Source organism: Oratosquilla oratoria, chromosome 22, assembly GCF_046742065.1.
Source record: "Oratosquilla oratoria isolate Oo_2021 chromosome 22, ASM4674206v1, whole genome shotgun sequence".
Classification (NCBI taxonomy): Eukaryota; Metazoa; Arthropoda; class Malacostraca; order Stomatopoda; family Squillidae; genus Oratosquilla; species Oratosquilla oratoria.
In genome coordinates this window covers 12835641-12855640 of record NC_134798.1, presented here as the reverse complement: position 1 = coordinate 12855640, position 20000 = coordinate 12835641, and the positions used below count along the sequence as shown (strand labels likewise).

At 38.7% G+C, this 20000-nt stretch overlaps 1 protein-coding gene across 2 annotated transcripts in view; it reads left to right on the top strand.

Moving 5' to 3' along the window:
- LOC143037432 (uncharacterized) overlaps positions 1-20000 on the top strand; it is a 244202-nt gene that overhangs the window by 80706 nt on the left and 143496 nt on the right. For both annotated transcript variants that reach the window (XM_076205631.1, XM_076205632.1), the window contains exons 2-4: positions 2354-2476; positions 4280-4453; positions 5684-5781. In XM_076205631.1, coding sequence (XP_076061746.1) covers positions 2354-2476; positions 4280-4453; positions 5684-5781 — 395 coding nt within the window. The remainder of the gene's footprint in view (positions 1-2353; positions 2477-4279; positions 4454-5683; positions 5782-20000) is intronic.

The window sequence follows — 20000 nt, the reverse complement described above, 5'->3', positions numbered from 1 at the left end:
GGATTAGCCTGTTAAGTGTAGTAGGGAAGGCTTATGGGAGGATCTTAATTGAGAGGATTAGGAGAGGAACAGAAGGAGTAATTGGTGAGGAACAGTGTGGGTTTAGGACAGGTAGAGGTTGTGTAGATCAGATCTTTGTGGTAAGACAGATATGTGAGAAAGCTATAGGAAAGGGGAAGGATGTTTTTTGGGCTTTTATGGATCTGGAAAAGGCTTATGATAGAGTAGACAGAAAGGCACTGTGGGAGGTTATGCAGATTTATGGGATAGGAGGAAAGCTTTTGGGAGCTGTCAATAGTTTTTATGAGAGTAGTAGAGCTTGTGTCAGGATTAGAAATGGAGAGAGTGAGTGGTTTGAAGTAAAGGTGGGACTTCGTCAAGGATGCGTTATGTCGCCCTGGCTGTTCAACTTATACATGGATGGGGTGGTGCGAGAGGTGAATGCTAGGGTAGTGGGTCAGGGATTGGAGATGGTTAAAGAAAATGGAGAAAAGTGGGAGGTGAGCCAGCTGTTGTTTGCGGACGACACTGCGCTTGTGGCAGGGTCAGAGGAGGGATTGAGGAAGCTGGTGGCAGAGTTTGGGAGAGTATGTGATAGAAGAAAGCTAAAGATAAATGTAGGTAAAAGTAAGGTGATGAGATGTACAAGGGGTGAAAGTGGCAGTAGACTGGAAGTGAACATTAAGGGAGAGCGACTGGAGGAAGTGGATATTTTTAGATACTTGGGTGCAAGTGTAGCAGGAAAAGGTGGAGCGAAGGTGGAGGTAGAATGTAGATTGAGAGAAGCGAGTAAATGCCTTGGTGGATTAAAGAGTGTAATGAGGAATAGACATTTGGGAATGGATGCGAAGAGGAGACTGTATGAAGGAGTGATTGTGCCAACAGCACTGTATGGGGCAGAAACGTGGAACATAAGAGAAGAAGAGAGAAGGAGTTTGAATGTGTTTGAGATGAGGCGTCTGAGAAGTATGGTGGGGGTTACTAGGCTGGATAGAGTGAGAAATGAGGAGGTGAGGAGGAGAACAGGGGTGAAAAAGGATTTGGGAGATAGGGTTGATGAAAGAATATTAGGATGGTTTGGACTCATGGAAAGAATGAGTGAAGAAAAACTAGTAAAAGAGGTATGGAAGGCAGATGTGGAGGGAGTGAACATGAGGGGACGTCCTAGGATGAGGTGGATGGATGGGGTGAAGGGGGCTTTGGGGAAGAGGGGAATGTCTGTTGAGGAAGGAAGGGAGAGGACGGAAGACAGAGGTGAGTGGAGAATGGTTGTATATGGATGATGTTGTGATTGCATGAGGAGGAATGGGCAGGGGGGTGGGGGGTGTTGTAGTATGTGTGAGTAAATTTTGACGCAGCCCGAAGGGATTTCTCCCCGTCCTCTCCTTATATGCAAGGGGGGACGGAGAGGGGGGGTCGCCGATTAAATGAAGCGGCCTTGCTGTGGATGTGCTGTGTCTTGCGACACTGCTTCTGACCCAGGGCGGTGGGCAGGGTGCAGGGATGACCCGTCATCCAGGAGGTGCTCAGATGAGAGGGAGGGTGGGAGGGGTGTGGAGTGTATGTAGGGATGAAATGGGTGGGAGTGTTTTTATGCCTTTCCCTTTTTGGCTACCTCCCTTGTAAGGGGGAAAAAGCCTTGGTATATGTATGTATGTATGTATTATTATTATTATTATTATTATTATTATTATTATTATTATTATTATTATTATTATTATTATTATTATTATTATTATTATTATTATTATTATTATTATTATTATTATTATTATTATTATTATTATTATTATTATTATTATTATTATTATTATTATTATTATTATTATTATTATTATTATTATTATTATTATTATTATTGTTATTATCATCATCATTATTATTATTATTATTATTATTATTATTATTATTATTATTATTATTATTATTATTATTATTATTATTATTATTATTATTATTATTTTTATTATTATTATTATTATTATTATTATTATTATTATTATTATTATTATTATTATTGTCATCATCATCATCATCATCATCATCATCATCATCATCATCATCATCATCATCATCATCATCATCATCATCATCATCATTATTATTATTATTATTATTATTATTATTATTATTATTATTATTATTATTATTATTATTATTATTTTTATCATTATTATTATTGTTATTAATATTATTGTATACATATACCAAAGTCTTTTTCCCACCTTACACGGGAGGTAGCCAAAAAGAAAAAGGCATAGAAATCACTCCCACCTAATCCATACCTTACTCATTACCTATTATTATTATTATTATTACAAATTCGTTTTATTGAAATTATTTCATTTTGCAGATGGACAGCCGAAGCGGCCATTGTTGGTACTGCGGCGCTCCGGGCAAGACCCAATGCCCGGGGTGCCGCTTGGCACTCTACTGTTCGGCCAAATGTCTCAGCAGCGACCGACAGAGGCACTATGTAAGTTGTCCCTTGTCATGTAAAAGGGAAGAAAACTAATATCTTCAACACGATTACACAATTCATACGTATTTCTCTAACTTAAACGGTAATACATTACAACATTATTCTAGGGATAAGATAGGGTCTTCGCCGATAGATTCCTGTTCAGTTCTGGGTCCTTCCCCTCACCTCCACCACCACTTTATCTGTATGAAATCGCTTGTCACCGGGCCAACTGGGGTTACGTTGCCGCATTTAAGAGGTGTGAGGTGCCTTAGTATGCATTGAGCCTGGGGGTGCTAATGGCAGGGCGACGGGAGACAGCTGTCACACTCGGAAATGCCCACGCCACGGTAAAATTTAAATGACCCATGTCAGCGAAAAGTCATTTGTTTCTTTTCTTGTTTACATTTATGAGTATTGATATCTAATTTCAGACGTCAACCCCTAATCGGGGTAAACCCCTTTTTGTATATTTCCATTCCTGGCGCAAGGTGATTTTTTAGATAAATTCCAACACTCCTCACTCCTGCTGATTAAGACATTGAATTACCCCTGGTGACGCTGAGTCGCGACAGAAGCCTTTGCTCTATGACCTGGGACAGCCAAGGCAGGTGCCAGTTAGCTGGAGGTCTTTGGGGTTACGAGGCAAGCGAGATAAAACCCTAACACATCACATCGGTGCATTTTTTTTATGCCTTCAGGCTTACATTACACATAATCGCCCTCTAGACTATTAATTTGTGAGTCTATTTATCTATTAATCTGTTTACTGATTGACTGACTGATTAATTAATTTATTTATCTATTAATTTATTTGATCTATTTATCTATTTATTCATTATTTATATATTTATCTATATATTTTTTGCTAAGATGAGAGGAAGGAAAGGGTAGTCTTTTGACTTGTCTACTTCCCTTATAAGAGGGAAAAAGCCCTTGGTATGTAGATATTTGTTTATTTACATATTTATTTACTTGTTTATCTATACATTAATTAATTAATTATTATTTGTTTGTCTATTTATTCATTTATTCATTTATTTATCTATTTACTTATCTATTAATTGCAACAACCACGAGAGATATTTTTTGCATGATTCTGATAATAATCAAAGACCAGGTTCATGTGTCCATAATTATACATTAGTGAAATATATTGACATATTTACACGGTTATATCCTCCCAGTTGGCAATCCTGAATCTAGTGAAACTTTCTATATTTTCCATTTGAATATTTCTGGGATGAACAACAACTACGTGCTTCATTATACTCAGGATTGCCAACTGTTGGGACTTGAGCGTGGCGTTTGAGTGCGATGTTTCATTGATTGTATACAGTAGATACCAAGGAGATTTCTACCGCCCCCCTCCGTCAAATCAATTACGTGAATTCACTTGCTACATGTGGTTGTATTGGTGAAATATTATTTAGAATTAATATCTTTGCCCATGAGGACTAATGTGGAGAAAACCGTTAACTACGAAAATTGTAGATTTATTATTTATTCTTTCGTTGCGCAGTACGTTCCCATGGCTAAATGAAATAGCCTGGCGAGAGCCAAAGCAAATGTATAATATTTAAATAACAATGAAAGAGTTAATCTGAAAACGAATGGCAGGATTTTTAAGCTGACTGTACAAATCATAAAAAAATCAAAACAAGAAGTAAATAAAACCAAAACAAACTCATTCAAGCCAAACACTAAAAAAAGTAAACCAAAACAAAGCAAAGCAAAGTAAATAAAAAACAAAACAAAAAAGTCTACTATAACTCAAATACTCATGAAATCTTTACCCACCCTCGTTTTGGTTCACAGGAGGAATGCATCAACAGTTTGGGCGCGCGGGCATGGTGTGGTTACTGCGGGCGTGAGAAACAGGTGAACCCACGCCCGTGCCCCAAATGTCTCGTTGTTGCCTACTGTTCCGAGACCTGTCGTCGCCTCCACTACACCGCCCATCGTCCGCTTTGCGTCGCTGCCAACCAACCCGTAAGTATATTGTCACTGTTGTTACTCTTGTCTGTCAACCACCCCTCCTTTGCTTCTATGACAGATCAACAAAGGAATGCACCGTCTTTTCATGCGGATCGTAAAAAGGCGAGTACATGTAAAGGCGTGAGAGGACCAGCTTCGTTTGTGAGAAGAAAGGGGGATGTGTCAGCGTTGAGGAAAACAAAGTTGAAAGGGAGTGGTGAGGAGAGCGTTTGGAATGATGAGGGGGCGAGGGAGTGTCCCTGCTGGTAAGTGATGAGATAGGAAAGTGCGTGCTGGAATGGAAATGTCTTTAATGTTAATGTGGGCAAGGGTTGGGATAGGATTTTTTTTTTTTTTTTTTTTTTTTTATAGAAAAGTGAAGAATTTTTTTTTTCGATTAATTCAAATGAGTGTTTAGAAACTTGAGAGGAATGTGAATTTAATTGTTTTGGGGGATCTTAATGCTTGAGTAGGAAATAAGCCAATGGATGAGGTGGTAGTATTGTAATTGAGAAGTTATGTTGGAGATGTGTTTATAAAGGAAGCTGATAATAACGAACAAATTGTTTAAGAAGAGAGCTAAGAATAAGTATACGTGGGAAAGGATGGTGGAGGGAAGTGGTTGATAGGGCATTGATATATCGGAGTATCGGAAGAGTTCTGGACGTTCATATTTTCAGGGGAGAAATGAGGAGATTATCAGATCCTTATCAGGTTGAAAGAAAACTAATAACAAAGAAAAAGGGGGAAAAGGAAGAAAGGTAGGGTGTTGAGGGTAAACATTAAATGAGCAGGAAAAAGAAAATGACTACCAGAAAGAGATAAGAGAACTGTGAAAGGTAGTGAGGAACATGAAGTAAACAAGAGTAGAAGATGAATGATCATCTTTCAAGGAAGAAGAGATAAAGTGCACAAAGATGGTTTGGGGGATAAGGAGGATGAGAGGGACTAGTAAAGGTAGCGATTGATGGGATGAAGAGGTAAAGGCGGGAGTGGAACTGAAGAAGCAAGCTTATGAGAATTGATTACAAAGTAGAACTACACAAAGAAACGAAGGGAGATAAAATGCAAGGTGAGGGAGGCAAAAAGGAGAGGGAATGTAAAATAAGGTAGAAGTTTAACTGTGAACTTCGAAAAAAAATAGAAATATGTATATGTGCCCGTGTAAGTGATTTTACTAGTGAGCACTAAACCAGCACTTTTATCTTTCCTCTAACCCGTTTTTCCCCCGTTGTACTCCGTCAGGTGCTGAGTGTGGCCCGGAAGGTGCTGAGCTGGAGCCGCCGCGCCAAGGGAATCCCCCAGTACTTCGGCAGACTCATCCACGCTCTCGATCTCCTCAAGTGAGGAACCTCATTTCATGTCCACGAACCTTTATATGTAGGGACGTAGTCTATAGGTTTTGCTCTGGCTAATGCTAGGCACTTTTTCAACTAACAGACTATCAAACCCAACACCCCGAGATCAGCCCCAGAGAAAAATACCTTCCTAGAGAAGGTGAAATCTACACTAGAACTATTATTTGTAGAACACCATCCGGGAGTAAGACAGTATCAACACAGAATAGTCCTGGTCATAGATTCAAACTGCGCCAGGTGCAACCATCACGATGAATACCTCAACCTACAGTGCCCCACACTATCTCAAGACAACAACACAATATTTCTTCCTTGAGTGATCTAATGGTCTGATCTAATGGTCTGACAGGTATGCTTTTTTTCTTTGAAAAAGCATACCTGCGAAACTAGTCAGGAATAAACTCAAGACTAAGACTCCTGTGTTTCCTACTCCGCTTACATCAACCTGTCAGAATGTCTCAGCATATATATATATATATATATATATATATATATATATATGTATATATATATATATATATATATATATATATATATATGTCTGAAGTTAAGGCACCGGTACAATCCCTTAGGTTGAGGGGTCATAGAGATGACGTGCATTCGCTACTGGAAAGGGCAATCAGCAAATCACACCTAACAGAGATTAAGCCAAACCCGATTTTATTCAGCTGAGGGGAGCTCTTCCACTCCTTAAAAGGGCCAGCTTCAGGTTTTTTCTTCTCGCAACTGAAAGGGGGCGTGTGTAGTTGTGTTTGAGACAAAATTTACTTGTCGCAACTGAAAAAAGGCCTTTATATTCGTGTTTTGCAACAATCTAGAGCTGCTGGTCTTCCTTTTTTCATCTTCTTTTTTATAATTTTCTTGATTAGTTTTTATTTTTTTATTTTTAGTTTCTTTTTCTTTCCTTTTTCCCCTTCTTTAAGTTCTTTTTTCAGCAATTCTTATTAAGAAGCGTTTGATGGTGGTTGCATTACTGTCCTGTTTTTCTTTTCTTTTTCTATTTCATTTCCTTTTCCTCTTGCTATTATTTTTCACTATATTTTAGTTTCTCTTTCTTTTTATATCCCTTTTTCTTTTTTCTAATCTTGTTTTAACAATTCTTATTGAAGCTATTGAAGTAGTCACATCATTGTTGCCTTATTCAGCAACTCTTTAGGGTGGTCACCTCACTATTTGTTTTTCTTTTTTTCTTGGCGGCAATTCTTCCATCCGGAGAGCATCTGGAGGGGGTCTGCCTCCAGAGGAAGGTCCACGACTGACCTGGAGGGGCCGTGGAGACCACCCCACACGGGCAGGTCGTTCATCTTGGGGTCCTTTTGGATCCACATCCTATAGCGGTCCTCTTCGGGCACCGCCTTGTTCCAGGGCCATCCTCCTTTGGTCAGCAAGTTGACCAAGATGATTCCACAGGTCAACGGGGTGGGGCAAGGTAGGTGGGTGCGCTGATGACCTCCGGCGCCATGTAAGCCGGAGTGCCAGCAGTGCCTTTCAGTCGAACCTCCTCGCCGTTTACCTTGAACAACCCGAAGTCGGTAATCTTCAGGACCTTCTTCTCCGTCAGGAGGAGGTTGGCTGGTTTCAGGTCCCGGTGCACGACGCCCCTGGCGTGGAGGTACTCAACGCCGACCATCAGCTGTTCGAAGTAGCTGAGGGCGTCGACTGTTCCACCGAGGCTTTGGGTGATGGTGTTCCTCAAGTCGCCTCCGGAACAGTATTCCATAAATAGGTGGAGTCGCTGCTCCACGAGGTACCCATTCCTTTTCTCTGCTCTCTCCCAGCAGAGTAGGTTGATTACGTTTAGGTGCCTCAGCTGGAAGTAGAGAGATTCCTCGCCGACGATGAGGCCTTTGGTGTTCCTCAGAACGACCACCTTCTTCGCGACATCTGTCATCTTAGCCTCGTTCTTGGGCAGGACCACCGTGCCGAAGGAGCCTGACCCGAGAATTCCTACGGTGGTCCACTGACGGGTGCTGAATGAGCGAGCCTCTTTCCGATTAGCTCTCATCATCTCTTTGGTCGGAAGCTTTTCAACTGGGCTCTGGAAAACCTTTTCTTGACTCGTCCTTGGCGCGCTGCACCCGCGGAGGCTGGTCAAGAAGGCGTTCAACTGCACCAGGAGCTCGCCGAAGGCTCTTCTCTTGCGTTCTTCTTCTCCATTGTTTCCCTCCGTGGTTTTTGTTCTTTATTGCTGCGTCTTCTTCGAAGAACGTTGTCCAAGTCCGAGGATTTTGTGTGAAACTTTGAACATCTTGAAGATACCTCGAACAAAATTGCAAGTGTCCCTCCACTTGGAGCACATTCGAAATCGTCTTTTCGTGACATCTTAGTTGTTTCTTCCCTTTTGGGTGTCGGCAAACTCTCATCCAGCCGACCACTGGCCAAGCACGAATTCCGAGCCTAAGTCAGGCCAAAACAAATGATAAAAGTCCCGTTCGTGACTACATAATGAATAATTATCCTTTCGACATTCCAGTGAATGGAACATCTCTTTGCAGAAAAAATCGCCTACCGACAGCAGTAGAAAAAGTAAAAGGAAATAGTACCATCAAAGTGATGATGACGTGTGGAGTTGTACAGTTCTAATCCTCAAAACAGGATATATAGTACACTTATTTCATAGTGTACACACGCATACAGATACACACGCTCAAGCCTACACACACGAACGCACGAAAACACACACACACGCATACAAAACCATATATATATATATATATATATATATATATATATATATATATATATACATATATATATATATATATATGTATATATATATATATATATATTCATTTATATATATATATATATATATATATATGACGAATTTGTATAAAGATTTATAAGTATGCATATTCGTGTATATATATATATATATGTATATATATACATATATATATGCAAACACACACAAACACACACACACACACACACACACGCATATATATATATATATATATATATATATATATATGTATATATATATATATATATATATATATATATATATATATATATATGAGAGAGAAATTCGCTAATAGTGGTGTAGTGGTCTAGGGCGCTGTTACGGTAATCTACGGATGGCCGAGTGCAGTGGGTTCGAATCCTGCATGCAACTGTCATAAAAATGATCGGATATATATATATATATATATATTTATATATATATATATATATATATATATACATATATATGTATGTGTATGTATATTAATATATATATATATATATATATATATTATATATATATATATATATTGCAGCAATTCACAAAGACACAAGAAAATAGATTGGCAGAAAAAACAATGGGAAAGAAGTATTTTGTTTTTGCGACAGTGCTTCTAACCCAGGGCGGTGGACAAGATGCAGGGATGACCCGTCATCCAGGAGGTGCCAAGATAAGAGGGAGGGAAGAGGGTAGAGGGGAGTGGAGTATGTAATTACAAAGGATTACAAAGGCGGAGCATGCCGACAGGAGACCTTTTGGTCCATAACTAGTTCGGATGCGAAAAAATATATAATGGTAGATAAATGAATGAATAAGAAATATAATAATGGAAATGATAACAAACAAAATAAATGAACAAAGGCATGAATATAGTTAGATGATAAACAAAAAGGTAAACAGTAAATAGTAATAAGTTGACATATAACTAATCATAAATGAGAATCAAGCAAATAATAATAAACAAACAGACAAATGATAAAAAAATAAAAAATAAACAAATAATATAAAATAAATGACAGTCATTACAGCATCTAGCACTGAGTCTGCAGGAAGTTTATTCCATTCATTAACTACACGGTTGGCGAAGTTGTTTCTACCCACTTTCAAATTAAATCTATTTCCTGACAGTTTGAGATCGTTGTTTCTTGTCTGATTCTCATTCAGTGTGAAAATGTTGTCACTTTTGATGTCAATTCCCTTTAAGGGAAAACAGATCAATATATTTTAGTCGATTTTCGTATGATTTATTTTTGATATTTGGAATCTGTTTTGTTGCTCTCCGTTGTACTTTTTCCACTCTGTCAATGGTTTTAATGAGATTCTGTAGGGGATGGAATGAGTAGGAGTGGTTTCCTTTGTTTTTTGGCTACCTCCCATGTAAGAGAGAAAAAGCCTTTGGTAAATGTATACATATATATATATATACATATATATATATATATATATATATATATATATATATTTCTTATCAAACACATTAACTTTTTTCATCTTAATTTCTTGCAAACACAATCGAAACTTAAAAGGAGCTCGAAGGAAGCATATTCGGAAACTGATACGCTGTCGGGCTGAGGACTCGAACCTAGCCGATACTTAACAAACGGACAGTGACTTAACCCATTGCCCTATAAGTTCAAAATAATTTCTTTTATATCTATGCTCGAGTTACATACACATACACGAATATTATACTCAACCCACCCCCGCCATGATTAGCCATTGGTTGTATGTACATAAATGAGATAGTGTTAGAGTACACACTGAATGGTCCCAAGTACATAGATTTTCATCTTATCAATCACATTAACCACAACGAGCTCTTGTTCCTTTCGTCCATGTTTGATAGGAATTAACATGGAAAAGTTAATGTGGTTGATAAGATGAAAATCTTTGTACTGGAGACCTTTCATTGTGTGTTCATATTCTGGTCTCGTTTGTAGCCATTACTTGCTCCATCTAATCGATCCGTACCTGATTTCTCTCTCTCTCTCTCTCTCTCTCTCTCTCTCTATCTATCTATCTATCTATCTATCTATCTATCTATCTATCTATCTATCTATCTCCCTCCCTCTCTCTCTCCATCTCTCTCCCTATCTCCCCCCTCTCTCTCTATCCCTCTCTCTCTCTCTCTCTTTCTCTCTCTCTCTCTCTCTCTCTCTCTCTCTCTCTCTCTCTCTCTCTCTCTCTCTCTCTCTCTCTCTCTCTCTCTCTCTTTATTTCTCTCTCTCTCCCTCTGTCTCCCTGCCTCTCCATCTCTCTCTCTCTCTCTCCCTCCCTCTGTCTCTCTCTCTCCCTCTCTCTCTCTCTCTCTCTCTCTCTCTCTCTCTCTCTCTCTCTCTCTCTCTCTCTCTCTCTCTCTCTCTCTCTCTCTCTCTCTCTCTCTCTCTCTCTCTCTCTCTCTCTCTCTCTCTCTCCATCTGTCTCCCTCTCTCTCTCTCTCTCTCTCTCTCTCTCTCTCTCTCTCTCTCTCTCTCTCTCTCTCTCTCTCTCTCTCTCTCTCTCTCTCTCTCTCTCTCTCTCTCCATCTGTCTCCATCTCTCTCTCTCTCTCTCTCTCTCTCTCTCTCTCTCTCTCTCTCTCTCTCTCTCTCTCTCTCTCTCTCTCTCTCTCTCTCTCTCTCTCTCTCTCTCTCTCTCTCTCTCTCTCTCTCTCTCCATCTGTCTCCCTCTCTCTCTCTGTCTCTCTCTCTCTCCCTATTTTCACTTGTCTTATTTGTAATATGTATCTTAACTTAGTTTTTACTCACTTTTCTGTATTATGTGAAAATATCACGAAAGTGCTCGGACTCCGTGTGTTTTTCCTCTTCATAGTGAATTCTGCATATATATGTATATATTATATACATATATGATATACATATATATATATATGTACATATATTATATACATATATATATATATATATATATATATATATATATATATATACATTTCTTGAGAGTATGGTAAGTTTACCAAAAATTCTCAATGAATTTAACATAAATGTAGTCTTTAAGAACAATAGCACTGTTAAAAAAATCCAAATAAAAAATTCTCCACATAATACTGAAGGATACGTGTACACCATTACTAGTCTGCGGTGTGAAAATTTTCATATCGGACAAACTGGCAAAGATATACAAACAAGGATTAACCAACACAAATACAGTGTGAGAAGAGGTCAAATGTCTAGTGGTATTTTTGTTCATGTGAGGAACCAAAATCATGTAATTGACTAGAAAAATGCCAGTAAAATAACTTCTTGTAATTCCTTTACTGAAAGGAACATCATTGAATCAAGCCACATAGAACACACTTTGGTCAAAATATTAATGTAAGCTTAGGTATGTACAGACTTGATCATTTTATTTCAAAGAAAATTGTTGGATGTTATCCTGCCCGGACATTTTGGTCTATCTGTGACCTGAGGACCGTGGGTAATTTTCTCAGGCTTGTGTGATTCTTGTTTCCATGTTCCTTTCAATATTTTACTTCTGTAGTATATACTGTCTCCGTATTTCCCATACTGTATTCCCTTGATGATGTCTTAATTAGACGAAAACGTTCGGACTACGTTTCTTATTTACCAGTGTTTTTTTCTGTACACACACACACTCACACACACACACACACACACACACACACACACACACACACACACACACACACACACACACACACACACACACACACACACACACACACACACACACACACACACACACACATATATATATATATATATATATATATATATATATATATATATATATATATATACCACCCCCTCCAACTGGTCCATTCCACCAAGATCTTGGGCATTACACTCGACGATCAGTTAAATTGGAACCAATATGTCACCAACATAGTCAGGACAGCGTCTTACAAACTATATATGCTGAGCAGGTTAAAGTCATTAGGAACACCTATATCTGAGCTACAGGAGGTCTACAAAACCTTCATACTCCCCACCCTCATGTATGCCTCACCAGCCTGGTCCAGCTCACTCACCCACACACCGAGGCAAAAGTTGGAGAGGGTACAAAAGAGAGCGTGCAGGATCATCCTGGGCGTGGAGTACAGCGGTTACGACCACGCTCTTACCACCCTTACTCTATCTAGGGCAGGGGTTCTTAACCTTTTTTCTCCAATTCCCCACTTTTTAGTGAGCCAACTCTCCATTTCCCACCACAGCATCGGTCTTTGACAAATTCGATTTTAACCCATGCAGTGTTTAGTACGTAAATATACAGTGTTGTCACTTTTACCCAAACATGACTTACAATACCTCATATATTGGTTGTTTTTGTTATTAAAACAGTCTGTAAATGGTTGTGATTTGTAAAGTAAGTCAACATTTGAATGTAATGTATTAAAATTTGAAGCACTATCGATTATTTGTGGGGTGGAAACAAATTCACGAAATGTGACAGCAAGAAACACCAGAAACAAACAATAAGAAACAAAAACACATCGATAAAAAAAAGACAGTTGTTCTTCTGTCCAACCGGTCATTCCCCACTTGGCAACTCCGCCATTCCCCACCAGTAGGAAATTCCCCACAGGTTAAGAACCACTGATCTAGGGTGTCCCAGCGGCACGGTGAGGCACTAAAGAAATTTGGGGAAAGCCTGCGGAAAGCCTGCTTTCCCACCCTAGACACCGTCACTTCCTCCCTCCCGACGCTCCACCACCCCGCCACGCCACTAGACACAGAAATGGGCTCGTACCAACCAAAGCGCCAAGGACTGACCGCTACTAAAACAGTGCCATCCCATCCATTGTGCACATAATCAACTCTGTAAACTTGTACCGTGTATATACTCTAAGTTTTATATTTTTAATCACCTTTGCATTGAATCATTGTCAATGTACTACAGCTATTGAAATAAACCTTGTATATATATATATATATATATATATATATATATATATATATATATATATTTATATAGAGATATATATATATATATATATATATATATATATATAGATGTGTGTGTGTGTGTGTGTGTGTGTGTGTGTGTGTGTGTGTGTGTGTGTGTGTGTGTATGTGTGTGTGTGTGTGTGCGCGCGTGCGTGTGTGTGTGTGTGAATCACAACTGACGCCACAGTTGGAAGAAAGAAAGAGTTGAATATGTGAGTCTATATATTTCGGTTGCTAGCTGCAATCCTCTTCAGCAGTACAAAGTGGGAGGATTATGTTGTCTTTAAATAGCAACCTCTTACAAAGGAAAAGGAACTAGGAAAGGAGTAAATATCACTTCCCTCACTCTCCAGTGACCTGAAAATAATCAGAGGTCGGTATGGGGGAGGGAGAGGATAGCTATTAACAATTTGTTTTGTAATGAAAAGTCCTGATATTATGTCTGGGGTCCATTGACCCTTCGGAGTATTCATAGTGGGCAGATAATCTATTAAAGTGGATTCCACCATTTTCCTTCTGAACCTAAAACCAGATTTGTAGATAAGTTCAGATTTGTCCCAATCCATCCAGTGATTTAATTTATTCACGTGTTGGAACACGGTTGAGCTTTCTTGACTATACCTGTTTGACATTTTGTGCTCAGTCAACCTTGTCCTTATGTCTCTCCCCGTCTGACCGATGTATACTAGGTTACAATCTCTATACGGAAGGGAGTAAACCCCTGGGATATGATCTTCTTTCAACTTCTGATGGACATAAACAACTCTTTTATTAATAGTATTTGGATAATCATGAGTTAAATTTACCTTATCTTTGGGAGGAAATTTGGGCAGATGGCTAATGGACTCTGAAAAGGGAATAACAAAGGGGATTTAGTAGCACGTTTGGCTTAGAGGAAGGGAGATTGAAAAAGCTGTTTCTGGCTTGGATGAGGGTTTTATCCAGGAACTACTGAGGATAATCTAATTTTGTTAACTGGGAACTGATAGAGATTAACTCGTGTTCTAAAAATTGGGGGCTACAGATCCCAAAAGCTCGGAGAAAAAGACCCGAAGCTACGCTCCTTTTAATGTGATCTGGGTAGGGACTAAAAAAGTGAAGGTAACTTCCTGAATGGGTGTTCTTTCCAAAAACAGTAAAGTCAAGCCTATTCCCATTCCTCATGATTAAAGTGTCAAAAAGGGAATTTTGCCATGCCTTTCAAAGTGGAATGGGAAAAAGATGACAAAATTCCCATGTTCAACTCTTTCTTCCGACTGTGGTGTCAGTTGTCATTTGTAAATGTGTTACTACATTTTTCACCAGTGATATATATATATATATATATATATATATATATATATATAATATACACACACATACACACACACACACACACACACACACACACACACATATATATATATATATATATATATATACATATACATATACACACACACATATATATATATATATATATATATATATATATATATATATATATATATATATATCTACAAGTATATACTCACTCACTCACTCCGGTGGTGGTCGGGCCACTTGCTGACCCCTCACCCCTAGCACCAAATGCCTCCAGACTCTACGGTCCTGTGCTACTGTCATCCAATCCCGGACAACTGCTCCAGCCCTTTCCAGGTCCTCCCTCACGTTGTCCATCCATCTTCTGCGTGGTCTTCCTGGGAAACGTCTTCCTCCTACCATCCCATCCATCATCACTCTCATTGGTATTCTTTCTTGTTCCATACTTGCAATGTGGCCGGCATACTGCAGTCGCCTTGACTTTATGATATTCATGATATTTATTTGGCCTGATGTTTCCCTTAGCTCTACATTATGCCGCCTTCTCCATTCTTGGTCTATTTCGTCGAATACTGGGCCCAAAATTTTCCTTAGTACACTGTTCTCAAATACAAAAAGACTTTTTTCCATTTTCCTAGTCAGGCTCCAGGCTTCGCATCTATATAATAGAATGGGTTTTATTATTGTATCATATATTCTTAGTTTGGTCTTCGTTGATATGCTCCTTCTTCCCAGTGTATTTTGGAGGCTGTAATAACATCGGTTGGCTGAAGCAATTCTTGATTTTATTTCAGTGTCCATCAGGTTTTCGTCTGTTACGATTGATCCAAGATACTTAAAGTTTCTGCATACTTCATATCTCACACCATTGATGTCAATATGTTCTTCTCTGTTATTGTTTTTGGTTAGATGCATTAACTCTGTCTTCTTAGTATTCACCAGCAGTCCTACTCTGTTCGCAGTCTCTTGGAAATCTCCAAACATGTCTTTTATTCCATCTATGGTCCCATCTATTAAGTCGACGTCGTCGGCATACGCCAACATATTCACTCTCCCAGACTCGAACTCTACTCCAACATTATCCCTCTCCACTGCTCTTACTACTCTTTCTAGTAGTAGGTTGAACAGTAGTGGGGATAGAACGCACCCCTGTCTCAAACCACTCTTTATTTCAAAACTTTTCGTCTTCTTGTTGCCAACCCTCACCTGTGCTTCTGTGCCATCATACGTTGCCTTCACTAAGTTTACAATTTTGATTGGTACTCCAAATTCTCTGAGGATTTTCCACATGGATGATCTGTGTACACTGTCATATGCTTGTTTGAAGTCTACAAACATATGCCAGTGATTTATATTAAACTCCCAGCTCTTCTCCAGTATCTGTCTGATCGTAAACAGGTGGTCTGTTGTTGATCTCCCCCTTCTAAAGCCACATTGATATTCGCCTAATATTTCATTTGCATAGGGGGTCAGTCTCCTATGAAGTATTTTTGCAAAAATTTTGTATACACAGGATAGTAGTGTGATGCCTCTGTAATTTCCACATACCCTTTTGTCTCCTTTCTTCAGTATTGGTATAATAATTCCTTTCTTCCAATTTCTGGGTACCTTTTCCTCTCTCCATATTCTTAAAATAAGTCGGTATATTTTATTCTTCAAGTACTCTCCTCCTGCCTTAAGAAGTTCTCCCACTACTCCATCTTCCCCAGGTGCTTTATTATTCTTTAGTTCCTTTATGGCCGTTCCTACTTCGTTAATTGTTGGTTCCCTTACTTCTTCCTCATTAATATTATCATCATTTGCTTCCTCATATGGTGTATCTGGTTCTGGCCTATTCAAAAGTTCCTTGAAGAATTTTTTCCAACAGCTCAAGATTTCTTCTCCTCTGGTTGCTATGACTCCATTTTGGTGTATAACCATATTTACTCTGGGTCTATACCCGTTTCTGACTTTCTTTATAACCGCGTATTGCTCTCTTATCTTTCCTTCTCTTCCTAAAGTAACGGGAGTGTATGCGCAATACATAGCCTTAAGGTATTTTGGGGGTAGTCTTAAGTCTAACTCTGGCATGCTCTTGGGTCTACTATACAAGTATATATATATATATGTATATATATATATATATATATATATATATACATATTTGTGTGTATGTATATGTGTGTATGAGTGTGTGTATGTGTGTGTGTGTGTGTATGTATGTGTGTGTGTGTGTGTGTGTGTGTGTGTGTGTGTGTGTGTTTATGTGTGTGTGTGTGTACGTGTGTGTTTGCATGTATATATATATATATATACACATATATGAATATATATATATATATATGTATATGTATATATACATATATGTACATTATATATATATATATATATATATATATGTATGTATGTATATTTATATACAGTACATATATATATACATACATATATATATATATATATATATATACATATATATATATATACATATGTGTGTGTGTGTGTGTTTGTGTGTGTGTGTGTGTATTCACCTTGGTCTTTGGATCACGTGTTGGACTCGTGATCGACAGCTATTTCCCTCCCGGAAGAGAGCTCAGAGCTCTATGGGTAATGCTATGACCTTTCACACACTCTCACACACACACACAACTCCCCGCCCACGAGAGTCAGAGTAACGACCCGAAGCACAGCGATACCGAAATAATTTCAGCCATGGGCAGGATTCGAACTGGGTACCGCGAGCACTATCGTACTTCCCAGTCCAGCGCTCTACCAACTGTGCCACCGAGTCGTGTGTGTGTGTGTGTGTGTGTGTGTGTGTGTGTGTGTGTGTGTGTGTGTGTGTGTGTGTGTGTGTGTGTGTGTGTGTGTGTGTGTGTGCGTGCGCGCGTGTGGGTGCGTGCACACACTGGGTAGACATGAAAGCATTAGATGAAAATCGTACAACCGCTCTTTCTGTTAGGAATCTCTAGAATTGGGAAATGTCTCCTACGGTACATTTGGAACGAAAAATGCCCAAATCTTCAGCACTCGGGATAGCCTAAGCATATCATAATATATTGGTGCATTGTCGAATGGCGTATTTTTTCTGAGTACTGGAAATTTCCGAATTCTTGAGATTCGCAAATTGAGAAAAGCTGGCACCTGCCCTTTGGTTTACCAGGCTTTTCGTTTTTGTTCTTCTATTTGTAAAACTTGAAGGTGGATCCTCATATTGATCAAATGCGATTCAAAATATTCAACCTTACCAAGATGAATTAAAATCCTAATAGTAAGGTCCAAAGACTACAGGAACCTTGTGAATAAATCGATCTTGCAGGGGGTCACCATGGTTGTGACTATAAATGAAAAAAAAAAAATGAAAAAAAAAGTTTTTAATCGCGGTTTTTTTTTAACTTGTTTTCGTGAGTTTTTTTTTCATTTTTTTTAATCTCGTCCAAATTTGTTCAGATATTAAATACTTAGTATATAAAAACAGATGCAAATATGTTATTCATCCCTCCACATATGTGCATCTATCTTATTCAAAGAGGCATTAGACAGAGTATAAAAATAAGCAAGTAATTGACCATTTTAGTCACTGTCAGATGCTGCAAGCCTGCAACAAGTATAGATACTGTATATGGGCCAGTATGGCTATTGGCTGGCTACCTTACAAAATTTACCTTTTATCTTAGCATACTCTTCAAAGATTAAACACTCCATTTTCCCATAATGACCCTGGACGTTGCCTAAACACAGATCCGCCGCTTAGACATTGGAAAAGGGGTTAACATAGTAATGGGGGGAAACTGTTGTACTTCCCGCCACCCATCAAGGCTCAGAGCTTACTTTCTAACTGACTTTTTGCTCGCTATCCCTTAAAAAAAAAAAAGCATGTAAATGAACAGACACGAAAATGTGATAAAAAAAAAAAAAAGAATACTGGGTGAGTTGCTATTCTTGTCCGAAACATTTTTAAAACTGTGCCAATACTAAGTGGGGCAACTGTACACTGTAAAACAAATAAAACACATCAAAACATGTTTCACCACCCCTAGTTACCACTGTTACTTAAATTTGACTTGTAATATCACTCGTCTCGAGGCCCCTTGCCTCTCGTTACGTGAGTTTCACTAATATTCAAGTTCCTCTTAAGCAGTAGGCCCAATGCCTTCTTTTTCCTGTAGTCTCACTATTTTCTAGGCCCCATGCCTATTCCTCTCGTCCTTTGGGTTAATAAAAGGATGGTGAATTTTCTTTCTTCTTTCACTGTAATTTCACCTTTGCTTACACTCGGGATCTCTTTTCTCTCGTCTCTACATCGTCTCCTGATCCTCTCTCCACCCCTCTCTATATCTTCTCCCTATATCTTCTGACGAGATCCCGTATCCTACGCTAAGCTGTCTTCGTCTGACGTCACTAATTTTTCTAAACCAATCTCCAGTTACGTCTCAAATAAATGTCACTCCTTATGGGCGTGACTTTGAATTCATGCACCAATAGTTTTTTCCTCCTTCTCCACCTTGCACCATTCCGGAAAGCTATTACAATGCCACTAGCGATATTGTTTATCTCAGCATTAGTCAAACGAAGGTAACCTGCGCTTACAGAGTTGATTACACATCGAATATAAAACAGTCACCACCATCGGTGTGTTTACATAGACAAAACGTCGCCCTCACATAGACATAACATCGCACTCGAGCAGGCGTCGAGTCTGAATTATTCTAATACCCTAGCTCATTTCCATTCGTACACTACCGGCCTCTTACACATGAAACCACAGAAAATGTAAGTGCCCTAACACCATAGAAAACCTTAAGTGAGGGGTATACTGATTAATTTGATATTCTAACATAGAAAATTTTTTGTAATGTGGTTATTTTCCTTGCTGAGTTATTTTAAAACAAACTATATGAAAAAACGAATATATCCTTTTTTTTTGTCAATTTTTTTTTTTTTAACAGCACGGTTTTTTTTTTTTTTTTTTTTTGAGCTGCATCTCTAGTTGTGATTTTTAATTGTGTGGTCAGATAGCCCTGGCAAATAGCAGTCAGCAAAGGTCACAGACTCCTTTAACCCTTTCCTCTCGTACGATTTTGCACAGAGACTCCGCCTCCTCCCCTCCCATTAGTGAGCGTATGATTGGTTGAATAAAAAACGCGGATGATGATGTAATGTCGCTGGGAGAGGTCTATTGGTCAAATGACTGAGACGGGGAGAGCTTTGCATAGTGGAAAGCGAATAAGCTGTCTTTTCATTCACAAGTGATTAGTAAGGAAATAGCGATGAAGTGAAATTTTTCTGTTA